Source organism: Panicum virgatum, chromosome 5K (assembly GCF_016808335.1).
Source record: "Panicum virgatum strain AP13 chromosome 5K, P.virgatum_v5, whole genome shotgun sequence".
NCBI lineage: Eukaryota > Viridiplantae > Streptophyta > Magnoliopsida > Poales > Poaceae > Panicum > Panicum virgatum.
The window spans coordinates 51,125,833-51,150,136 of NC_053140.1; the positions used below are offsets into that span (position 1 = coordinate 51,125,833).

Below are 24,304 nucleotides of genomic sequence, written 5' to 3' on the forward strand. Positions count from 1 at the left end.
GCACCCTACATGCATGCGCGGGGCGCACACCCTGCAGTGGAATTTCGTTGTGACAGAACCTGGTACACGGAAGCATCCAAGGAGTTGGTAGGCAGAACACACTTGGGAGAGTGTAGATCGACCTTTCCCTTTACAACAGTTAACACTGCTGTACATTCGCCCGTTTCCTGTAACGGTAAGTTTCTATAAGGATGTACCTTCTGATGGACGCCCATGTGCAGGTCTGTCCAGGCGAAGGGTACATTCCCTGGGCACGCGTGCCGAACTCCGCGTGGCGCGCGGCCGCTCCCTGACAAACGTATCCGGCCGCCAGGAACGCCTGCAGCCGCGCGCACCGGCGATCCCACCGCAGAAGTTCCCACCACCTACGTGCCTGGCCCCGGCGGCGTGAGCACATGGAAGGGCTCGGCGCCTCGGCCCCGCCCGGCGAACCCGGCCGCGCGGCGTCTCTTTTGCTGCCCGTCGCGCCGCTGTCCGGGAACGCTCCCAGCGGGAGCGCACCATGCCGCCAAGCGCTCAGGGACCGAGGCGAGAGACATTCCGTTCCCAAAGGGACGTGGAATGGAATCTGCCGGCGCGGGATACGGCCGGGCGGACCCGTCCATGGGCGTAGGGACAGCGCCTGCGGCGAGGAGAGCGCTCGGCCGCCGGGGCGGGCCTGCAGCGCATGTGCGACAGGGCCAGCGGGCGCAACCGCAACGGCCGGCGAGCAAGCTCCCGTGCGGTGCGATGCGCGGCGCTAGCCCGGGGGTGAGATGGTGCCAAAGGGGCAGTGCCTGCCGCTGATCCCAAGCGCACCCGAAAAGCGACCGGGGAACACGGCGAGGCTGGGCTCGCTTTTTGGCAAAAGCTGATCGGACGGAGGAGGGCACGCGCACGCCGCACGCCCCATCGGGGCAACGCACGGCGGCGGCGCCGGTGCCCACTCGTGCGCGGATCCAGCACGGCGCCGGAGGGGCCGCCAGGTCACGTTACAGAGTCGGTGTACTCCGCGCATACACGGGCCGTTGGCCCGCCCCCTCTCTTCAGCATGGCAGCTTCAAGCCCATGTAATCAATATCCAAGGGAAACTGGGAATTGAATAATTTTATAATTAGTTGCCTAATCCTCTCTTCCACTTCCCTTACACACCTCCTTGAATGTTGATTCGGTGGTTCAGATTGAAGTTTGCACAATTTACATGAACAGATTGTTTTGCACCTGATATGTTCTCCTAATTATAATGGTCAATATATATGTTATCTTTTTCAATAAATTACACATCTATGGTATTATAAAAATAGACTAAAATAACTCCCTAAACATCGTATATCTAAATTACCCACCTCCACCATTATATAAAATCTAAAATAACCCATAATCTTCGTGTAAATTACCCTTCTATGCCGTTATAAAAATAATTTGCATATAAATTATCTAATTATATCATTATTAAAAGTTAAAGTAACCCTTAAATTTGAATCTAAATTATGTAATTATAAAAAAGTTAAAACACATCAATATAAAATTCTAAATTACTATTTCTATCATTATTAATATATTATTTATTTTATTACTTGTATAAAAATACAACCTACTATATGTAGCATCGTGTATTCATGTATGATAGAAGAGATAAAAATGACAATTCACAAAAAATGGTTCAATCGAATATATATATATATATATATATATATATATATATATATATATATATATATATATATATATATTAAACACACGTTGAGGTGTGATGTAAAAAATCTATTACAACTAGATAATAATAAATATGTATTCTAGAATTTGTGTTAGAATATTTAATAGAAGAAACAGGATGTGAAATAAATAATTATAATTATTAGCTATAAACTTTATTTTATATTAATACTAATTAGACTGTGCAGTAGTGCGAGTTGATAGGCTAGTCAGCACTAACAGATCAAATAGAGAGTTAAAGACTAATTATTTCGAAATGTATGGTCCTACTTTTGGAGGCACTCGAATACGGAAGAAAGAGAGCCTACTCAAGACGCCTGTTAGCAGAGCAGCTGACGGAAAGAAGTCTGCCGGCAACGCGTGCAGCCTGCTCTTCGATGAAACAGGCTGTATCGCAAGGCGAGATTTTGTGTCGGAGTCGCAAAATTCTGTTTCTTCCGGTGCTTGATGATCGGTCGTGCAATGGGCGCGGTACCTCGTCAAGTACTATCAGCTGGAACAGTGGCTGGCAGCCACTAGCCCAGCGAGCCGAACAGGCTATCACCGTTCCAGCTGATAGTTACTGTTCCATCCGAACAATCAGCAACAACCAGTCCAGCCACCACCAGCCTAGCCAGACCAGACAACCCATCCGAACAGGGTTTTTTCGGTGCACGTCTGCCAGGGAGGCGCCGGTGACCAAGAACCTCGAGAGCACGGCCGCCGTCCTGGGACTGGCCCCCGCGACGGCGCATTGGATCGCGATTGTGAGTAACCAGCTCAAGTTACCCCGACTAATCGAGTCATCGTCCATTAATCAATTTGATTAGAGGAAACCAACCCCAGTAGTCCTTGGAATGTGTCATGAGCACCGTCTGAATTTAAACACACTCCCCGAGCACAATAGTAACACCATTACATAGCCACGTCCAACCAGGGTTCCCCTTACCGGTGGGAACCGGTCCGGTTTGGGCCGGTACCAAACCGGTCCAAATTCAAAATTTGAATTTGAATTCAAAAAAATGAAAAATTCTCAAAAAATTCCTAAAAATGCTTCAAGGTGCAACGAATCTAATGGTGTCAATTTTTCTCAAAAATTCGTTCGTTTAACATACTTTTCGGGCATTTAAAGTTAAAACAAAAAAGAAAAAGAAAAAAATGAGACGGCCCATTAAGGCCCACTTGATAAACCGGTCAAACCGGCCGGTAAACCGGTCTAACCGGCCGGTATACCGGTCCAAACCGGTTACACATGCGATTTTAAATTTGGATTTGAATTCAAACCGGTCAAACCGACCGGTAAACCGGTCAGGTCTAACCGGTCGGTATACCGGTACGAACCGGTTGAACTGAGTTTTTTGAATTCAAATTTGAATTTGACCGGTTTCTACCGGTAACCGGTCAAACCGGTCCGGTTTACCAGAACCGGAGTGCTCCGGTTTGGGGTGTCCGGTTGGGAAAAAAACCTGCGTCCAACACACGAGGTTATATTACAAAGCGGTTTAAAATTTAATACAACAAGTCTTTAGAGTTTTTGCAGCGGAAAGTTCTACTACTAGCACTCCATATATATCGCAAAATAAGAAGGTAACACTATATGCAGATAATGCTCTTCACATAGCCACCGGCCATCTACTCCTCACCCACACCTCCGTCCACGGGGTAGAAGTAACCGAACACGGCCTCCGGTGGCGCATCACTTGCATCAACTTAACGGCAGCACCGTGAGTACAAAGGGTACTCGCGGGACTTATCCAATATGGGTATATAATATCCCGACCTCAAGGAGAATGCATTTGGTTAGTAGCAAGGATAGATACGGTATTTAACTTTTGCATAAAAGCATCTAACTTTGATCAAGTTGATCTCTAGAGCATGCATCAAACAATTCCATAAGTAAAGTGTTCATAAATCATAAGCTCAATATTCCATGAACTTCCTCGGTAACTCTCCGTTAAAGTCAAAGTACAAGAGCGTGCTCAATGTCCGAGATCGCGGCTATTGCAATAGATTGAAAACCCTGCAGGGGTGTACAACTTTTCCCACACGAGAACAAGACCAACGACCATACCCACGGCCAAGGATAAGTGTTGATTCATGCCTCAACCCTTCGCACAAACACAACCGACTATGAGCAAACGGTAGAGAAGGACAAGTGCACCGGAAATGCCGATCGCACTCCATCACAACTCGCACTGAATCCGATCAAGGCAAGGTGTGACTTATGTTAGTTGGCTTACCGTACCATTATATAGTATGTGGTTTGTACGGAAAGGTGCTCAAGTATCAAAGTGATTACGCATCGGTTTTTAATCAACTCAAGCAAAACTAACCATGTGAGCTCCATCCCAACATGGCCGTAACATACTTGCCCAAGTCCGAATCATCCTTCATATTTGCTCAACTTTTATCCATTCTTGACTAATCATGTAAATTAATCAAACATCCTATAACTCGCGAGTGGTGGTGACCTTGCCACCTCTCGTCTTGTACCGTAACTAAGCATGGCTAAGCATATAGTTCGTGACACCTATTCAAGCATACTCATCTAAAGATGATATCCTAATCAAGTTTGATAATGCATCAAATAGGTTCTACGCAATCAATAATATATATAATAACTCATGCGCAAACAAGACACATATACTTCATTGATCCAAAATAGGGTGTAAGAAATGTTTAGGGGCCTGCCTTGAGTCTCGACGGGAGTAGAGTCTCCAACGATCTCCGGTTTAAGCTCCTCTTGCTCCGGCGTCACGGTCTCTACACGAGTGCAATGATACATAATAAATAATATGCCATGAATGATTGACATGGTATGCAAATGGTATGAGAAGGTATGATTTAACATTGCAAACTATGATAAAAGAGGCTAGACATATAGTACATATGTGAAAAATCATAGCTAAGTGTAAGGGTAAAACAACTAAATGCGGACCGTCCGGCTTGGGAGAAGCGGACCGTCCGGCTATAAACGGCAGACCATTTGGCGGACCGCCCGCCGGTCAGGTGCGGACCGTGTTGGGTGAAAACATGATCTCTGACTAAATCGCGGACCGTCCGTGTGGAATGAGCGGACTGTCCGGTCTGAACGGCGGACCGAGTGGCGGACCGTCCACGGTCAGTCGCGGACCGTGCTGGGTGGAAAACATGCTCTCTGACTAATCGCGGACTGTCCGGTTGGGTTAAGCGGACCGTCCGCCTCTCAATTTGTGAAAGGCTAAGAATCGTGCAGAGACTCTGTTGATTTGGTCAGGAGCTGGCGGACCGTCCAGCCATGTCGGGCGGACTGTCCGCGACACGGCCGAGGCTCACCGGCGAGTTCGCCGCCGGCGATTCCGGCCACGGTTTGGGGTGGGGTTTGTTCCTAGAGGTGCCTGGGAGTTTAGAGAGTTCACTTTGGTAACTGAATCGCACATGTATTAGGATTTCGAAGCTCTAGGTCATCAATGGTGATTGGGCTCTAGGTGAGTTTCTTGGCTTCAATCCTAGGACAATGGGGAATGGATCGAGGAGGGGAAACACTCACCGGCGTCGAGTAGGATACCGACAAGGGCTTCAAGTCGTCGAGGAAGGCTTGGAGTAGCTCGGGGTCGTCCTCCTTGCTTGGGGCTTGAAGGAGAAGATGAAGTGGAAGAAGAACTCGTTGGAGAAGCTCCTCCCCAAGGAAGAAGGTGAAGATCGGGGTGGTGCAGCTAGTCGGTGTCGTTCTCCAGCGTCCTCCGGTGGTGCTCCGGCGAGGTGGAGGGGCTTCAAAGGTGGGGAAGATCGGGGAGCTCCTCCATGGCTTGAGCTTGAGAGAGAAGGTGAGGGGAGTGAATGGGATGAGGGAGAGAGAGCACGGGGTGCTCTGGTGGAAGAGGGGGCGTGGCTGACGCGTGGGGTCGAGGTGCGACGTGGCGCCCAGACTTTGTGCGTGTGACACGCATCGGAGATGCACTAGCAGACTGTTCGCGAGTGAGGCGCGGACTGTCCGCGTGTAGGGTGACGTGGCAGGGAAGTCGATGCATTTGAGGTTGACTATGGTCGGCCACGTGGCAGAACCGCGGACCGTCCGCTGTATAGTGGCGGACTGTCCGCCACGGCCAAAAACCGTGTATTAACCTAAGATTTAACTCTTTCTCCTTAAGGGGTGAGCTGATTATGCTTAAAGCTTAATGATACACATGATGCCATATTTAATTAGCTAATTAAGATAGGGCTGTTACAGCGATGTACACAGCGAGCCCCCGCCGCTGCCGCCGCGCTGGAGATGGCCGCTGCTAGGAAGGAGAGCACGCACGCGAGAACGTTAGCGAGGTCTCCATCAGCTGCGATGTCCATTGGGACAGGTACGCCGAAGAGTTAGTCGCTGCTGCAGCAGAGACGAGGAGCAGCATCGAGCAGTTCGTCATCTTCTTGTCAGTGTTTCTGATGCGACCTGGAGAATTCGCCGTGTTTGGTTTGGCGTGAAAACGTTTGCATGGAAACTTTTGATGCTTTGATCACTAATTACGGGTATTAAATAAAGTCTAATTATAAAATTACCTCCACAACTATGATACTGTAGCAGTTACTTTAGCTAATGAGGCCTTTGACCGCACGTTTAGAGGATGATTGGGTGTGGCTACTGTAGCATCACTGTAGCCAATCATGATGAAACTTGGCTCATTAAATTCGTCTCGAAAAGTTACACTCATTTCTAAAAATTTTTTACAAATAGACTTCATTTAGTACTACATGCAGACATTCGTTTTTTTGTAAAATTTTGATGTGACCCTCAACCAAACATTGCCCTTCTTTGCTTTGATATACAGTACGCAGGTAGGCGTTAGCTTTGCCTCTGCATATAGACATAATAATTATGTGAATCCATGTGTTCCTTTGGTGCTCTCGAAAGAGAAGAATCCACGTGTCCCCGCGACGTGGAAGGTTCTTATTGTATCTCTGTTACTCTAAAGGTTTCTGGATGCAGGAACAAGAGTTGCTGACGGTGTTAACAGACAGCTCGGTTGATGCCTACAATCCGTAGAACTTTTTTGTATTGTCCCAAGATCATGCCTGGCTTGCTCGTATTAGCCCTAACAAAATCAATGACCATGCCTTTTCAAGAGTAGCACACCTAACCTAAGGATAAGTTGCTGATGTAGACCTGATGACAAATATTCCAGTGATGGCGGTCAAGTGACCAGCAAGTTCTTCCAAAATAAAGAGCTGGCAACAAATTGAAACCTACCCTGTCGACCTCTTTTGTTTGCACGTTCATATAAATATCCTTTTGGACAGCTCAAAACGTTCATGTATGCCATATACCCTTTTGGCCAACAAGTGCACACTGAAAAGAATGATTTGGCTTTTATAGTATGTCGTTTTAGATTTTTTTAGATTTATAGTATTTGCTATGTACCTAAATATTACGTATGTCTAGATGCATAGTAAAATCTAATAATTTAGAAAAGTCAAATCGACCTACATTTAAAATAAAGAGAGTACTACATACAGCCATACAGGACCTTAGCTTTTAGTAAGTCTATACAACCAGTGTCCAGAATCATTCCTTCCCAGGAAGCTCACGGGTAGGAAAATTATTTCAGCAAGCCCCCAAACTAGCCATTACAATATCAAGAGCAAAATCTTCCCTCAGAAAGCCCAAAGGCCGAGCCAAAATGCGCCGACAACGTGTCCCGGTGAAGATGTCAGCAGGGCAGCTTGAATCCCATGTACGCTCCGCTGGTGAACTGCATCCAGACATCCTGCGCGCCGAAGCAGGTGACGATCACCGTGCTGAGCGCCATGATGGCGGTGACCAGGAACACGATCAGCGAGACGCGCCCGGACTTCCTGACGGCGCGCTCGATCACGACGGCCCCGACGACCGACGCGACGAAGCAAATCCCCGCGTACACGGAGGCCTGCCCGATGCCCTTCACGCCCAACAGGATGAACTGAACCATGGACATGGACGCGCAGAACAGGACCATGAACGAAGACGTCGCCGCTGCAGTCTGCAGACAAAGATTTTTTTTTGCAAGACTGAAAGTATGAGCGAAAGCTGTAATTCAACTGTAATCTACTGATGCATTGGCAAGAATGGGGAACAGTATAACTGGGAAAAAAATCCCGGTATCATGTATACCTGCGGATCGATTCCGATCTGGAGAAGAACAGGGTTGAGAAGCAGTCCCCCTCCAATGCCGAAGAGGCCACCCAGAGCCCCGGTGACGAAAGCCGCCAGCGGGAATGTGAGTGACGGCAGGGTCGACTCCATTGTAGCTCCAACGAGATCTGCCTGCTTTGGCCATGTCATGCTCAGTCCAAGTTGCTTTGAGCTTTGCCACAAGCCCACAACAATAATATTCAGATAAAATAAAATTGGCCGGGCGACCTACCTTGCCATCCTCTTGGCTATGAACATCGCGTTTCTTCCGCTTGTCGTACATGATATACACCGTGAAAGCCACGGCGGCAGGTAGCTGGAACAGGGTGATAAGCCAGTAGGCCACGCCGCAGGGTTTTATCTTGATGACACCCTGCGCAGATAAGATTGAGTTCATGATGTTCTCTGCTGGACTGAAATGTCTGAAAGAGGGGGAGTGCATCTGCTTTCTGCTGTGACTGTCATGACTTCATAAATTTTTTTAAGAAATGATGGCGGCCCTCAACTTGCACTAACATTTTCAGGGCTCTGAATTCGTATACCGTGGAAGTGGAGAAACACGATCTGCTACTAGATTCTGACCATTCAGTTCACCAGATAGTGGCTGGACAAGACAGAGTTTTCAAGAAGCCATGGACCTGGACATAAGCTGCCACAAACAGCCACTATCAGTTCACCAGATAGTGGCTGGACAATTCGGGTTTAGCAACCTGCTCGTGCTAAGTATAAAATTCTTAGTTTCTTTCCAGAACGGGCAAAATTGTTCAAGTCGAGTACGATCTGGACACGATCTAGCTAGCAGGTGTGTTGAGGCAACGTGGCAAGAAAAAAAAGAAAAAAAAACGAGGGCACCGTGTGTTGAGGCGCGATAGGGCCGGTGTTACTGTCCAGTACAAACGACCGAGACGTTCCACTAGCAAGGGAAGAAATGCAACGGATAGGAGCAAGCCCTACTTCCCACTATGGCGAAAAAAAAGGCGAATAATTCACAACGTAAAATGACAAGCGAAAAGAAGCGGCCTAGATGGCTAGATTACGAAAGGCACACTACTTTCTCTCTCGCTTTGTGCGACGCCACCCCATCGATCCGTCTCCCAGATACTGGTTCTGTGCTCATGCTGATCAAGTGATCATCATGCCGTACGGGAGGAGGTGGGGAGCTGATGGATGAGACATGAGAGACGAGCCGTACGCACCTTGCCGTGCTTATCTCCAATGAGGACATGGAGCGCGAAGAAGCAGAGCCACACCATGACCAGCAGCGCCACGTCCTTCCACGGGAACCCGGCGCCATTGCCGTCCTCGGCGTCGCTGGTGTCGCAGGGCAGCAGCAGAGGCTCCTCCGTGCTGGGGTGAGCGCGCCGCGCGGCCCCGGCTCTGGCGCCGCCGCGGTCCGACTCGGAGCGCCAGATCTTGAGCCCGGCGCGGCACGTCTTGGCGGTGCAGCAGACGAGGAACAGGGAGAAGAGCACGGTGATGAGCCACTCGGGGAACATGACGTTGCACACCACCCCGATGCTCACGCCCAGGAGCAGGCACGGCTGGAACAGCAGCGCGATGTCGTAGTCGATCAGCTGCCCGCCGCCGCCCGTGCACGCCAGGTTGTACAGCACGTTCGACGCCGCGCCGCCCGTCACCATGAAGGACGAGTAGGCCGTGGCGCGCTTCAGGCTCAGCCCCGCCACCAGGTTCAGGATGGGCAGGAACAGCGACCCGCCGCCCACGCCGCCGGCGCTCGACACGGACGCGGCGAGGAAGGAGAGCACCCACGCGGCCACGGTGTTGGGCCGGACGCCAGGCGCCGACCCGGAGCCCGGGCGCGAGGACGGGTCGGCCAGGTGGCGTTCCCGCCATCGCCACACTTGGGCGAGGAGGCCTTGGAGGCGGCCGGGGTGTGACGAGGTGGTGGTGTTGGACGCTGCCGCCGCCGCGGCGGACAAGGAAACGGCGATGGCGGCGACGAGGAGAGGGAGGAGTTGAGGAGTCCTCGTCATCGTCGCCTCTGTTTGCTTCTTTGAGAGAGTGAGGAGAGATGTCTGCGACTAGGGTCTTTCTGGTCGATGATTCTTGTGCGTGACAAAAGGCTGGGTTGAGAAAAGGTTTTGAAGCGTTGCAGAGGTAGAGAAACTGGGAAAGGGACAAGTTTCCTAGAGAAATTCGAATTGACATCATTTTGCCTTAATAAAATTTGAAAAGGACATTCTAAGTTATTCTACTATTATTCATCCAGCATTTCTAATGGTGAAGACATTTGTTTTTTAAGAAAAATAATATTTTTGAGAAATTCAACTGCTGAAAACGAAATAATTGAAGGTAAGAAGTTGACAATAGCAAGTCAGGTATGTTCTGGAATAAATGTCCCATGTATCTCAGCTTTTGGTACCAATTCGTACATCAATTTATTTTCCTGGTCAATTTATGCAATTAGTTACTCAATCTATATACATATAATTTTTGCTATGTATCTAGACATAGAGTTCATCTAAATGCAAAGCAAAATTTATGTATCTAAATTTGCCAAAACGATCTACAATTTGAAACAGAGTGAGTACTCCAAACTTGTCTGGATAAACCTATTACCTTACAATCCATATGGACTGGAGCAAAAAAATTTGTCCTCAATATTCTCCTTATACGTGTATATGGGTTGGAGGGGATTCTTTGGTTGCCAAACGAGGCATCTCTAAATAGATGAAGATCGCTAAAACTGAAAGATGTTCCATAGGAAAATTGAAAGTATTACAAAAATGGAGTAAATGGATTATCTGAATGACATCCTCAGATCATCGAGTTGCAAGGTACAGAAGAAATCAGCATATCTGAACTGGTGGAAGATCTCTCGCAGCTGAGAGCCTGAGACTGTAGAGTTTCAGATATTCACAGATTACGTGCTATTATTGAAATTGCAATGAACAATCATGTTATGTACAAATTGTTGTAAGATAGAAACCCCAACTCACTTCACCAAAGCTTCCACCCATAGGGCGATAATTCAACCTCCCTTTCTATCTTTTTCCCTTGGTAAAATTTCCATGAATGCCTATGAATAGAACTATAGAAGAGAGGTAAAAGAACTCCGGATGGAGAAATGAAAGAATTCAGCTACACACGCACAATGAAGACTTCAGCGAGTAAAGAGGCTCCTCCATCACATCGACCATCTGCAAACCATGTTGAGAGCTCATGACCATGAGGGGCACCAACGTGCAAACAAAATCTAGGCATGTGTCTGCAAGCGCGTGTTAAAAAATAACAAATATGCTAAAACACTGACCTTGACAGAGTCAATATCACAAGTCTGGGAGTTGCTCTTCATCTTCACCATCCTCTTTGCTATGTACAAATCCGAGCTGGGCCTCTGACTTAAGGCTCCCGGTATTATTTACAAGCTCGGCATGGAGTTTAACACTTGGATTGTTATTTACAGCAGCACTGCTATCATCTACTACATATTTACTGAAACCGCCTTCATCAGAGCTTTTGGGCCCTTCAGACATGCAGTCCAAAGAACTACAACTGCTTCTGCGAGAGAGTCTATCATCTTCTGAAATCCCAGACTTCTGTCGCTGAAGCAATCCATACCTGTTGTTATCAGGAGTGTTCAACCTAGAGGGTAAAAGTACATTAGTCAGCACGGCTGCACGGGAGAAATCTAATCAGAAAAAAGTACCAGCAGCAATTTCCCATTTCCTGATGAAGGTCTGAATTATCTTTTAAAAATTATCCAGCCTTTATCAACCGAATAGATGAAACACATTATTTAGCTGTATTAGCTTTACATCAATCACTAACAAGAAGTGCTCGAGAAATGTAAGCTTCAAACATACCTTGTTTGTTGAAACCTTGATGTATGAAGGGAGTCAAAGACTGGTATGAGATTCTTTGACCTTGATTCTATGTTATGGGTCTTTATTTTTTCTACTTCAACTTCCCCTGAACTTATATCGAGATTGTCTGCTTCTAAAGTTTCACCCTCCATAACTCGAAAGTGTATCTGGCATCAGTCAATAAGCAGGTATTACAATAAGTCCCAGCATGTCAATGAAATAGAGAAGATATATGCTCAATGGAAAGGGAAAAGGTGCAAGGAAATACCCCAGATCTAGACCAAAGTGGAGTTTGCATAACATGAGTCTGCAGCTCACTCTGAGAAATATAGAAATTACGATTTTCATCGGCACCAAGCTTTGGTCTTTCAACAGCAGCACAATCAAATGGATAGTTACTAGTTCCTTTCTTCATAACTTTCTGGAAAAGCTTATTATTTTCTCCATTCTCAAAATCACTATAAGCAAAACTCTCAGCACTGTCTCTTCTATTTCTTTTATGACAAACATCCCACTTCTGAAGAGCTTCAATAACAAATTTTGTATCAGTTTCTCTTTCTGATCCATAAGAAATGGGGCCCATGGGGAAATCAAATCCAGAATCCTGTTCAGCTGAGAGATGGAGAACATATTGTATGATGCTTCCTGATGGAGAAAATACTAGTAAATAATACTTCATGCGTGAACTGCCATCTGAATTATGGTCAGCACCCTTGCAATTGTGAAATGTTGAAGCAATAGCACCAGAAATTGGACTGGAAGCACCAGTTGCAAATGCTGCAGCACCGTGGACAGCACCCTTGAACAAGTTACTCCCATTTCTTATCCTACTAACAACAGACAATGTGAGAGGAGGTCCAGATATGAAAAGTGTCTTCTGACTGAGACTCAAAGAGGGCGCTGACTTCTGTGACCAACGTGCAGTATGATTAACTGATGACGAATCCACCATGTAATCATTTTCTGCAGGGTTGTTATCACTGTAACGGAATCTTGTTGATCCACTATATGGAGATATTGAAAACAGATGACTAGTTCCTCTTGAAGAGCTAATCATTATCCACTCACTATCATCACTAAAGCTGATGTCTTTTATGACCTACAAGAAAAGTGATACTTAGTCAACCACATTACAAACAATCAGCAAGAAATAGGTATGCCAGCTTACCGCATTGGTTATGCCTCTTTGCAATTTGTATAGATGAACATAGGTTCCAATTTGACCTGCTTCTGATGTCCCATGTGGAGGGGGTATAATGCGGAAAACATTGATGTTTTGGCCATGAACAGATGCTGTCACCAGCAAAGTTCCACTTGGATCAAAGCAAAGTGCTGAAATGGGACTAGTGTGCGCCCTGAACTGAACTATCAATAACTTAGAGACAATATCTCGAACAATGACCTGCCAAAGGGGAACAAACTACAGGTCAACATTCTGTGAAGTCGGAAAAGACATGGCATAATCATATTAATGGACTGTAATTGCAAAAATAAAAGAACAATTGTTTACATTAAATACTTGTTAATCACAGGGGTAAGGGGGGAAATCAATCCACCCAAATCCATTGGGGTACTCTTTTTTTTTTAATTCCATCCAGACCAAAGAATAATCTATCCACATTTCTTGCTGCACCGTATGGTCTAGTATTTAGGGTAATATTGTTCATACTTTATTCACCAAAATCAAACAACTCAATAAAATCCCTGCTTTACTTTATTCACTAAAGTGAAGTGGTAAACAATCTACACAAGCATATTTACGTAGCATCATCAGATAGTTATCCAACTGGTCAGGTGGGTTCCGAGGTCCCTACCGTCCTTAAAGTTATTTGACTGTTACTATTACCAGTCACATGATAAAGCCAGCAACAGTGTCAAGCAATTTCCTACTCAACATTGAAGATATCAGAATTAACCATGACAAATATCTACTGTGTAAGAAGTATGTACCGTTCCAGCATATTCACTGTCAATGAGGTGCCCATTTGTTGCTCCATTTACTTTGTAGCCGGAACTCCTTTGCTTTACGATACCATTACCATTCGGAATGAAATCTGCACAATACTTCGATATCTTCTTGTATCCAACATCACCGAGTGTTACAATGCCGGCAGCCAGTTGTTTGCTTGACTCTTTTGCATAGTACGCCACCACACTACCATTCGAACCAGGGGGTGGAACAAAGGGAGACAGACTAAGAAGCTGAGGGCTAACACGTCCTGTACCTGGAACAGGAACTGGAATTCCAGAGTATGCAATCCATCTGGGGCCCAGTCCAAGTGGCCCATAACCTGAAATTTGTGCAGCTGTAGGACTGGTGAGAACAGTGTATTCTCTCTCCATTGTCGCAGCATCAAAACAATGTATCTGCAAAACATATTCTTTCCCAATTAGGATCACTCATGACCCCCCCCCCCCAAAAAAAAAAGAGGATTCAGAAGAGTGAAAATTGCATACCTGAGTAGCCTGTGAAATAGCTACAACTCCTGGACTGCACCTTATTGAATAAACAGCTGATCTGAACCTCAATGTATGCACATATTCATGGGTCCTCAATGAATAAAATCGAATGACAGTAGGAAGATTTTCACTGCCTACATTATGGAAAGCACCATTTGTTCCATCAAAAATAGGAACATTAGTGTCATGGTTGTTTCCACTTCCAGTGTAAGTTCCTTCACAAGCAAGAGCTAGCAATGGCCGTGCATCTGCAAATCTGTCTTCAGATTTTGTTGTGAAAATTTGGTCCTTCAGAAGCTGTATGAAAGAAACGGCGCCGTCGTGTCTGGATTCCAGCTGCCGCACATCATCAGCATGTTCCACATCCCATACTTGGAAGCCAGACTTGTAAGCTAATAACAAGACTTGTCGTAGCATCCCACCCCCACATTCGAGTTTATCAAAGCCAGCCCATTGTACCTGAAGATCATAAAACACATAAGAAGAGTGTTGGTGTCTTAGTATATGGAAGTACTGCCTACAAGGATTACAGAATATAACATACTCCAAAGATGAAAATTACAAGCATAGGCACGAATATGCATCTTGCATGACTGATAGCTAAAAATATATGACATTTAGGACAAGCTAAATGCCATATATTCAGAAACAGAGGGAGTATATAACCATGCCCTTTCTTTAATACTAGTTATGCAATGTTAGTGGTTAATTGTCAATATGAAAAATATAGCTCACAAAAATTTATAACAAATTCATGTGTACGAAAAACAAAAATATAAGGAACCTATACGTATTATTTCGTCTATACTGTATAATTTTACTATACTGTATGGGCCATGGTGAAAGTCAAGTTTAATTTCCATGTCAAAATGGCAATCATTAATAAATCAGAGTATAACTTCCTTTCCTAATATTGTAATTAGGATTATGCATAACTTATCATTGGAACAAATAGGCTGTAGAATATAAGGTGGCATAATGTCCAGACCAAACAGGACTTCTGATCCATAGAATCACAAGCAGGACTTCCAAGCTAACTTGTCTAGCAGTGCTAGATCTGTGGTTTCCATATCTGCAGCTTGGCATGTCTGATAACACCCAAATCATCTCAGAACTTTGCAAAATGCTGAACAAGTAGCAGTGCCTACTGCAACACACAACTAAAAGTGTTTGCAGTTCAAACATCGCAGTGGGACTACACTAATGGTCAAAATATTTAATGCATGGAAAACAAACTGGCATAAATAAAAATCGTGCTGCAAATATTGGGGGCACCAACAGAATAGGAAGTGTCATAAATACACTTTTTGCAAGTTTTAACGGACGCACACGTGAACCAACTAAAAGGTGCCTCAGTTTCCAATTATTAGCGGGGCTAAACTAAAGCACGCAGAGATAGAGCAGTTTTAAGGCTTGAAGCAAGCAAACGAACCTGGTCACGGCTCCCGTCCTCCTCGTGGCTGGCGATCGAGTTCACCAGCGAGGCCCCCGCCGAGCGCAGCGTGGAGGCGGCCGTGGACGCCCCCGACGACACGATCCGCATGTAGTTGGAGAGCGAGCGCGCGGAGAAGAAGCCCCCGCCGCCGCGAGGAGCCTGCGCGGCGTCCCGCATGAAGCCGGCAACGAAGACCACCCGTGCACGCTACCACCACCGCCCCCCGCCTCCTCAGATGCAAACCGAACCGAGCAAGCGCAGACTTAGCTTCCAAGCTAGAGGAGGAGGAGGAGGAAGCCGAAGCCGAGACGGAGCCACCAATCAGACCGAACCAAGCCTCTCCCAACCGATCGCTGAAGCCCCCGGGCTGTTTCTGTGGGGACTCGGGGGGACTCTCGCAGAGAAACAGCCCGCTGACCGTATCTCAGGTGCTCGCCATGGCCGCGCGCGGGGAGGGGAGCTCGATTTGGGGAGAAATCTGCACGGGCGGGCGAGAGGCCTAGATCATCCGGCGCGGGCGCGGAGGGGAGGAGGGGACTGGTGGTGGGGAGCGGCCGAGCCGGCGGTGGGTCGCACGGGGGCGAGCAATTCGATCGGAGAAAGCGAGGGTTTGCTTGCGGTTTCGTTTTTTTTCTCTCCACTTTTTTTTTTCCCCTTCCTTCTTTCCTTTCCCTGGACGAGACGAAGGGGGGGAGAGGAGAGGGGGATTTGGTGAAATAGAATAGGAGGTAAAGCGCGGCTTGGCCCCTGCTTTCGCCGGAAAATTAATGGAGCCTCCGATGCTAATTCCAAACGGTTGGCGCTCGGAGACGAAGCGGGGAAGGGATAAGCTGCGCAGCGACGGATTTGGAATCGGTTGCCGCTTCGTGCTTGCTTTGCCTTGCTCGGGGTTCGCGTGCGAGATTACGGGAGGCGAGCGGAGATGGCCAGATGGGCGGATGGGGTGAAGGAAGGAAGCTGCTTGCGCCGGTGGTTGGCTTGGCTGCGGAGACAACCACACCAAACCCAAACCGAGCAAGGCGTTGCCTCGCCGTCTACGATTGCTGTTCCGGTCGGGGTACCCTACGCCTGACGTGTGGCCCTCGCGTCGCTTGCTGCCGTCTAATTTTATTTCTGGACGGCGGGGGTGTCAGAGCGGCGCCGCGCAGACAGATCTGGCGACCTGACCTCTCGACGGACTTTCATGGCCTCGCCGTACATGTCCCGTTTGAAACAACAGGGACGGGAGCACGGACGGATGCAGCGTGCGCCGTGGCAGCCTGGCAGGAATCTTGGTTTCCAAGGCACCGGGGGAGAGAAATTTTTGTTTGGATACAGGAAAGTCCAAATTGGGGATCTTAGTTTTCCTATCGCCAAGATAGGTGTGGTCCGGAGGATGGCGCTCCCTCCCTCCCCCGTCCCCTCTCGCGCTGCGCTCCCGGCGCTCTCCCCGGTTACTCTCGCCGGCCATGGCGCCTAGGAGGCAGCCGTCCCTCTGCCTCCGACGGTCCCGACGACGATGCCTCTGCCCACCCTCCCTTTCTCTCGTAGCTCCCCTCCTTCTCCTCGGCATGGCTTCTTCTTTACCTCCAGCGTGCCCTCCTTTCCATCCTTACCAAGCTTTCTTGCTGCTTCCAAGCCAGGTATTCTCTTCCAGAATTACGTCCTCTCAAACTTCTTCACCAAAGTCACATCACCTCTTGCGCTTACCGCCTCTGCTTTGGAGCTTCGCTCTTCCTTCTGGATTACGGTGGATCCATGTCCCCCCTCCTGTTCTGTTGTTTCTGACTTTCTGAACTTTTGGATGGGTTCTGAATCTGACTCTTTCGTTGTTCACCTTGAGCGCCCTGGCATCTTTCGTTCTTCTGTGTCTTCACCGTCCGTCCTCTCCTTGATTCTTCGACTGCAAGGTCTCTCCCATGGTGGATTGCTGTTCTTCTTCCATGCTTCTACACTTCTTGCTGGTGCGGCCCTCCCAATTTCGAAGATCTCTAGTTCGATCCCAGCTTCGCCATCGCTCGCCGACTCAACCCTGACGAGCTCTGCGTGTCCAGATCCCAACGTGTTTCCGCTTCCAACGTTTGACTGCGCCGCCACTGCGAGCAACCTGCCCCCGAACTCTGCTTCGGCTTCCGATCTGTTTTCAAACTCCACTTCGGTTCATGCACTGAGTAATGATCCAGCCGCCAAAGATTCACCCAGCGTGCATTCGTGTCCCCTTGCTGTCCCTCCCATTAACTGCCTCTCCTCCTCTGTGGTGCCGGGCTCCCCGGCCACTCCGGGTGACACTTGCACACCTTCCCATGGAGCGCGTCGACGACCTTTCTGCGTCTCGTTTCTCTTGCACGACGGCCTTCTTCCTCGGCCACCGTTCCCTCCTCCGTTTTTGCAACCACCTTCAATTCCCCTGCCGCAACCGCCCTCCTCTACCGCTGATTCGCCCTTCTCCTCCTCTGTGGTGCCGCATTCATCCGCCTCCCCCTCCCCCGATGCTTCTGCTGTGACCATGTTGTTTGCTGCCGTTGCAGCCTCCCCTTCTAAGCCTCCTCGACTCCCTTTAAAAACCCTCCCTCCTCCCATTGACATCTCCAACAGATGCTTCCGCTGTCTTGCTCGTGACCACCGACGTGCTGTGTGCAGAGACCCCATCCGGTGTCGTCGCTGCTGGACGTTGGGTCACATCGCGCGGCAGTGTAAGTCGACCCTTCCACCCTTTGGTTCTGCTGCTTCTGTGCCACCTCCTCTAACCGGTGCTTCTGGTTCTCCTCCCCTGTGTTTCTTCATAGCTTTCTCCTTCGGCGGCCATGGAGGATTCTGGCAATGCTCCCATCCCCACTCAGGGTGACGCCAGCCGCGACTCAAGCGGTTCGTTGGCTGCTGGTGCTGTCACCGAGGTTGCATCTATACCTCCCCTCGTTTCCTCCTCACGTACCTTCTTCGACATTATCGGGGAAGCCGTTGGCGTCGCGGATGAGCTTCCTCCCGTCGACTCCAATCCCACACCACCCGCGCCGGCTCCTGTTGGCCCTGATGATCAGGTACCCGAATACGATCCAGAGGATCCGTACCTCCTGCTTGATGCTGAAGACCTTGAGATTCCAAACCGTCCAGACTTTATAGATGTTTTCATGCCTCCTGTAGACATGTCTAGAGTAGGTCACCTTGCTTTCGCCTACCCTTACCCCCTGCAGACCCAGCAAAAATTATTAGAGGTTTCTTTCGCCAATATGCTGGTAATCCTAGGGTCAATCTGATCACTGGCCCTCGCGGTGCCAAGCTTGTCTGCTTTGATGACAAAATGCGTCGTGACGACGTTGTCGAGAGATCCCCCTTCTATGGAAGCTACAATACCTATCTTGCACTCGACAAAGTAGAAACCACAGATAACCGTTTCCAATTTGAGCATGAAGCCCTTGCCTCCCTGGCCATTGATGATTACCCCCTTGAACATTGGACGCGTGAACACATTGCCATTTCTACTGTTCCTTTTGCCAATATTCATTTCATTGACCCAATCTGCATCACGGGCTATGATTATTCCAATGTGTTCATTACTGTAAAAGCTGAAGAGCTTGTTGACATTCCGGGCGAAATGCGCATTAAGAACTATGATGGCATGGGCTCTATCAGCCCGGTTCACATCGTCAGTTCTGACCCTCTTCCTAGCCAGCCTCCTTCCAGTGATGGTGGGTCTAGGGGGGATCAGGCGATGGTGACGGCTCTTCTGATGGGGATGACGACAGCCCTCCTCATCTCAGTGACACTGGGTCGGATCCCGGTGGTGCCGACCCTGCTGCAGGTGGCTCTTCTGGCTCTGGAGGGGCTGGATCCGGCTCTGAACTCGGCCCAGTTGGCGCGTCGAGCTTGGGCGCTAGTGTCCCTGTTCCTGCTGCGTTGGTGGCCCAACTGTCAGGCATTGGTGCTCTCTGCCCTGTGCCTTTTGGGCCTCTTGCTGGGCAGATCGTTCCTCCAACCGCGATGGGAGGACCAATCACCTCACGCCCCTCGCGGGTAGAATTCAAACTGATGCCGGGTTTCGTGGAAATCAATGTGCAAGGTGCCAAGGATGAACCTGCTTTCTTCAAAGTTCCTTTGCAGCCATGGAGGCATTCTGGTGCGCAAGGCCTTATTGTGGTTGATCTTCTCAAGTGCTCTGTTGGCGTTATCGATGATCGGTTCACTGTCGGACCACAAAAGCTCCTTGGCTTCTCTGTGGCACTTGCGGCTTCCAGCAACTCCTCCCTTATCCAGGAGATTTCTTTTTCTGAAGCTGCGGGATTGATTACTTCTCCACCGCCCAAGCTGGGGGAGTCCGTCGTGCAGGCGGCCGCTAGCCTGGGGGCGTCCATTGCCGGGCAGATTGATGCTAGCGTGGGTGTTACACCCACGTTGCCCTGCCTGGCTTCCATGGACGTCGCCCCAGCTCCTTCACCTGATGCCCTGCCCAGGGTGCCACCAGCACCTGCTGCAACTGCTCAGGCTCCTGCACCGGCTCCTGTTGTCCAGGGGCGTAGGCAGAGCCCGCAAATTGCAGGCAATGAAGATCCCAACTATGTGCCTATGGTGGACAAAGCAACTGCACTTAAGCGTCGCAAGCTGGAGGGTGCAGGAAAGAAGGCCGCCACCGCTGCTGTCCCCGTTCATGCACCGCGTGATGCACAGGGTCGCCCTTCTGGCACTCTGCCAGCAGAACTGGTCGAGCTAGCGAAAGGCGCAACCAAGCCAATGGTGATCAATGACGCTGTGGACCTCGCCGCTGCTTGCGGGGTGGATGGCAAGCTGCTCCAAGCTGAAGAAATGGTGGCCGAACATGAAGCTTAATGTGGTTGCGAACTGATGTACGCGCTCCTACTTTTCCCTTTGCCTTGCCTGCGTGCAAGCTTATCAGTTTTTTCTATGCTCATTTCTATACCTCTTTTCTGAATTTGTGAACCAGCTGAACTTGGCTCGTTTTCCTTTTATTTGGTGGTTTCTCTTGAACAATGTCAGTTAATTGTCGTTCTCTTAGAATCGCCTCCTGGAATGTTAGGGGTTTAGGCCGAAAAGAAAAATGCCGTGATGTCAAGCGTGCTCTTTCCTCCTGTAATGTGGATGTGGCTGCCTTGCAGGAAACTAAGCTACCTGATGTGTCTCACTTCAAAGCCTTAACTTTCCTCCCACAAAATTTAGTTAATCATTCTTTTAAACCATCTCTTGGGGCCTCGGGAGGAATTATTTCTGCTTGGCTTGATTCCACTCTTGAACTTCAGTCTTCCTCAGTTGGCCCTTTTTCGTACACTCAACTTTCTCCCACTTATTAATGGATATCTCTTTCTGTGTTACTAATGTTTATGACCCCTGTGAACATGGAAGCAAACAGTGCTTCCTCGACTCCCTGAAGAATATTGCTGATTCAGTTCATGGACCCTGGGTTATCTTGGGTGATTTTAACCTTATTCGTTTCCCACATGAAAAGTCGAATGACAATTTTAACATGCAGGAAGCTGATTGGTTCAATGATTTCATTAATGATATCTGTCTACAAGATATCCCTCTTCTTGATAGACTGTTTACTTGGTCTAACAACCAAGATTTGCCCACCCTCTGCCGCCTTGACCGCGCTCTTGTCAACTTAGGTTGGAGCAGCTTTTTCCCTGACACTACTCTCTCGTCTAGCACTAGAGTTACTTCAGACCATGTGCCTATTGTCTTACATGCTTCCACCTCTATTCCTAAACCATCCGTTTTTCGCTTCAATAACCACTGGCTTGGCTCTTCCGCCTTCCCTCCTATCGTTGTTCAGAATTGGGGAAGTGTTCTGCAACATGATAACAACGCCGCTGCCTCTATCTGTCTCCGCCTCAAGAGGGTGCGCAATGCTGCGAAAAAATGGGATAAAAGTTGTAAAAAACCAAGCGTCTTGGTCACAAACTGTAATATTGTGATTGATCTTTTGGATAAGATTGAAGAATTCCGGCCCCTTGGGAGCTTGGAACTACGTCTCAGGTTTCTAGTTAAGCAATCTTTGAGCACAAATACTTCTCTCTTAGCTGACTATTGGAGACAACGTGGAAAAGTGAAAGATTGTGTCTTGGGAGATGACAACACAAAATACTTTCAGATGTGTGCCACTATACGTCTTAGGAAAAATCAAATTCGAGTCCTTGACGTGGGGGATACTACTGTCCACTCTCATTCTGGAAAAGAGAAGATTCTTCACGACTTCTACCATAACCTGCTTGGAGTTTCCTCCCCAACGCATATCCTTGACAACCTAGGTTCCTTGCTAGCCCCCACTGCACTTGACTCCTTCCAGAGCTCGTCACTCGCTACACAGTTCACCACCTCTGAAATTAAAAACGCCTTGTGGACGATGAAGAATGATTCTAGTCCTGGACCTGATGGCTTCGGCCCTGCTTTTTTCAAACATTTCTGGGGTGTTGTAAGTCCTTCCATTTCCAGCCTCTTCGATGAATTCTACACAAACAAAGCCAATCTATGCAGAATTAACAAGTCCTATATTGTCCTTTTGCCAAAAAAAAGTTGGTGTTACTCGGCCTGATCAATTCCGGCCCATCTCCAAGGGTGTCCACTGAAACCGATAGCTAAAGTGTTAACCACTAGGCTGCAGCCCTTAGTCCCTCAGCTCGTTCATCCTAATCAGACTGGTTTCATCAAGGGCAGGAGTATTTCTGAAAATTTTATCTATGCTGCTGAACTCCTGCAAACTTGCTACAAGCGTCGTATTCCTGCTGTTGCTTTGAAGCTTGATTTCAGAAAAGCATTTGACTCTATCGAATGGTCGGCACTACATCGTGTGTTGAGTGCTAAAAACTTCCCAGTTAAATGGCAAGAATGGATTGGATCCATTTTGGCTACAGGACAGGCTGCTGTGCTCCTCAATGGCTCTCCTGGTAAATGGATAAATTGCAAGAAAGGTCTGAGACAAGGCGATCCCCTTTCTCCCTATCTTTTCATTCTGGTGGCCGATGTCCTTCAACAATTGCTAACCAGTGCTACTGCCAATGGTGCTTTGGAGCATCCTATTACTCCTGGTGCTCCTTGTCCCGTCCTACAGTACGCGGATGACACTCTAATTATTCTCAAAGCCGATGCAGATCAACTTCTTGCTTTGAAAGAAATGCTTCAAACTTTCTCCGCAGCTACTGGGCTGCATATAAACTTCGAGAAGAGTACTTTCCTCCCTATTTGTGTTGATACAGAATATGCCAATCACCTCGCCTCCATCTTTGATTGCCCGGTCTCCTCTTTTCCACAACCCTATCTTGGCCTTCCTCTTTCCACAACAAAATTATGCACCAGGGATTTCTTGCCTATGATTGCCGCCTCTGATAAATACCTCGCTGGTTGGAAAGGGAATCTTTTAAATGAAATGGGTAGAACCACCCTTGTTACCTCAGTGCTTGCCTCAGCGTCAGTCTACCACATGAGGTCGCTTCTCCTCTTTAAAGGCACTACTGAAACTTTAGTCCAGAAACAGCGTGCTTTCTTATGGACCGGTGAAAATAAATGCCATGGAAGTCAATGTAAAGTTGCTTGGGATGATGTTTCCCTCCCCAAAGAAAAAGGTGGTCTTGGTGTGCCGAACTTGGCAAATAAAAACAAGAGCCTCCTAAAAAAGTTTCTCTTCAAATTTCATTATGCACCATCCGCTCCATGGATTGATTGGCTCAGAAGTGCTTATGGTTGGAATGATCGCTTCGACTTCGGCGATGATATTCATTCGATGACCCCGATTTGGAAAGACATCTATGACTTGCTTCCCTCCTTCAGGAAAGAAACTAAAGTTCTCCTTGGCAATGGTCTTATGACGGCTTTCTGGGTTGACTTGTGGTTTGGATCAGACACTTGCAGATATGTTCCCAGCTCTGTTTTCGCATACTTTGCGTCCTAATGCCTCTGTTACGCGAGTCTTTTCCATCACCACACTAAAGCTCTCCCTCCGCCCGCGCCTAACTGCAGCAGCAGCCCAAGAGTTGATGGAACTTTCGGCGCTGATGGCGTCTGTGCAGCTCAATGAATCCGTCAATGACCAGCGTGTACTGCGTAGCAACAGCAAGACCCCCACGTCAAGAGACCATTACCTCATCTCCTTTCAGGAAGTGCCAGATGATCCCTTCGCTCCTGCTATCTGGCGAAGCTACTCTCCTCAGAAGTGCAAGTTCTTCCTCTGGTTGCTGCACAGGAATAGGTTAAGTACGCGATCTCGGCTTCTTCGCTGTAATGTTCATAGTGATGGACAATGTCCTTTTTGCCCCCTAGAAGAAGATTGTTTCCATCTTTTCATTGCTTGTCCTCGTAGTAGAAGTTTCTGGGCTTTCATTGGAATAGATGTCACATCGCTCCCTGCTTCTCTCGGAACGGACTAGCTTTGGACTGAGAGTCTTCTCTTAGAAAATAATCCCAGGGTTTGCAGTACGGTCCTCACTTGTGTTCTTTGGAATATTTGGAAGTGTAGAAATGCAAAGATTTTTCGACATGAGGATGAAACCAACCTGACGATCTCAAGGCGTTGCAGTGAAGATCTCTCACTTTGGTCAAATAGGTGCTCATCCCCGGTGGACCGGTTAAAGCTGGAAACCTGGAGTGGTTTTTTCCCTGTTTATATGTAGTGTATTCTTGTCTTAGCTTTTAGGTAGATGGTTTTGTCACCTTCTTCTCTTTTTCTCCTGTCTCCAGGGCCTTGGTGCCCCCTGCAAATCTTCTTGTATTTTTGTCTTCTTAATGCAATAAAGTTCAGGCAACCTCCCAAGGGTTGCCGTAGATTTCCTCAAAAAAAAAAAAGTCCAAAGT

General features: G+C 48.0%; 2 protein-coding genes across 2 annotated transcripts; both read right to left on the reverse strand.

Annotated features, from left to right (window-relative positions):
• Nucleotides 1-7,096: 7,096 nt before the first annotated feature.
• Nucleotides 7,097-9,907, reverse strand: LOC120708309 (sulfite exporter TauE/SafE family protein 5-like). Its single transcript, XM_039993513.1, has 4 exons — nt 9,007-9,907; nt 8,043-8,183; nt 7,790-7,942; nt 7,097-7,658 (listed from the first exon to the last, which is right to left on the reverse strand). The coding sequence occupies exons 1-4, from the start codon at nt 9,802-9,804 to the stop codon at nt 7,350-7,352; spliced, it is 1,401 nt and encodes a 466-aa protein (XP_039849447.1). The 5' UTR covers nt 9,805-9,907; the 3' UTR covers nt 7,097-7,349.
• A 770-nt stretch (nt 9,908-10,677) lies between these two features.
• Nucleotides 10,678-16,556, reverse strand: LOC120708308 (autophagy-related protein 18f-like). Its single transcript, XM_039993512.1, has 8 exons — nt 15,530-16,556; nt 14,095-14,556; nt 13,588-14,004; nt 12,806-13,039; nt 11,906-12,736; nt 11,638-11,804; nt 11,085-11,416; nt 10,678-10,971 (listed from the first exon to the last, which is right to left on the reverse strand). The coding sequence occupies exons 1-7, from the start codon at nt 15,707-15,709 to the stop codon at nt 11,101-11,103; spliced, it is 2,607 nt and encodes an 868-aa protein (XP_039849446.1). The 5' UTR covers nt 15,710-16,556; the 3' UTR covers nt 10,678-10,971; nt 11,085-11,100.
• Between the last annotated feature and the right edge of the window lie 7,748 nt (nt 16,557-24,304).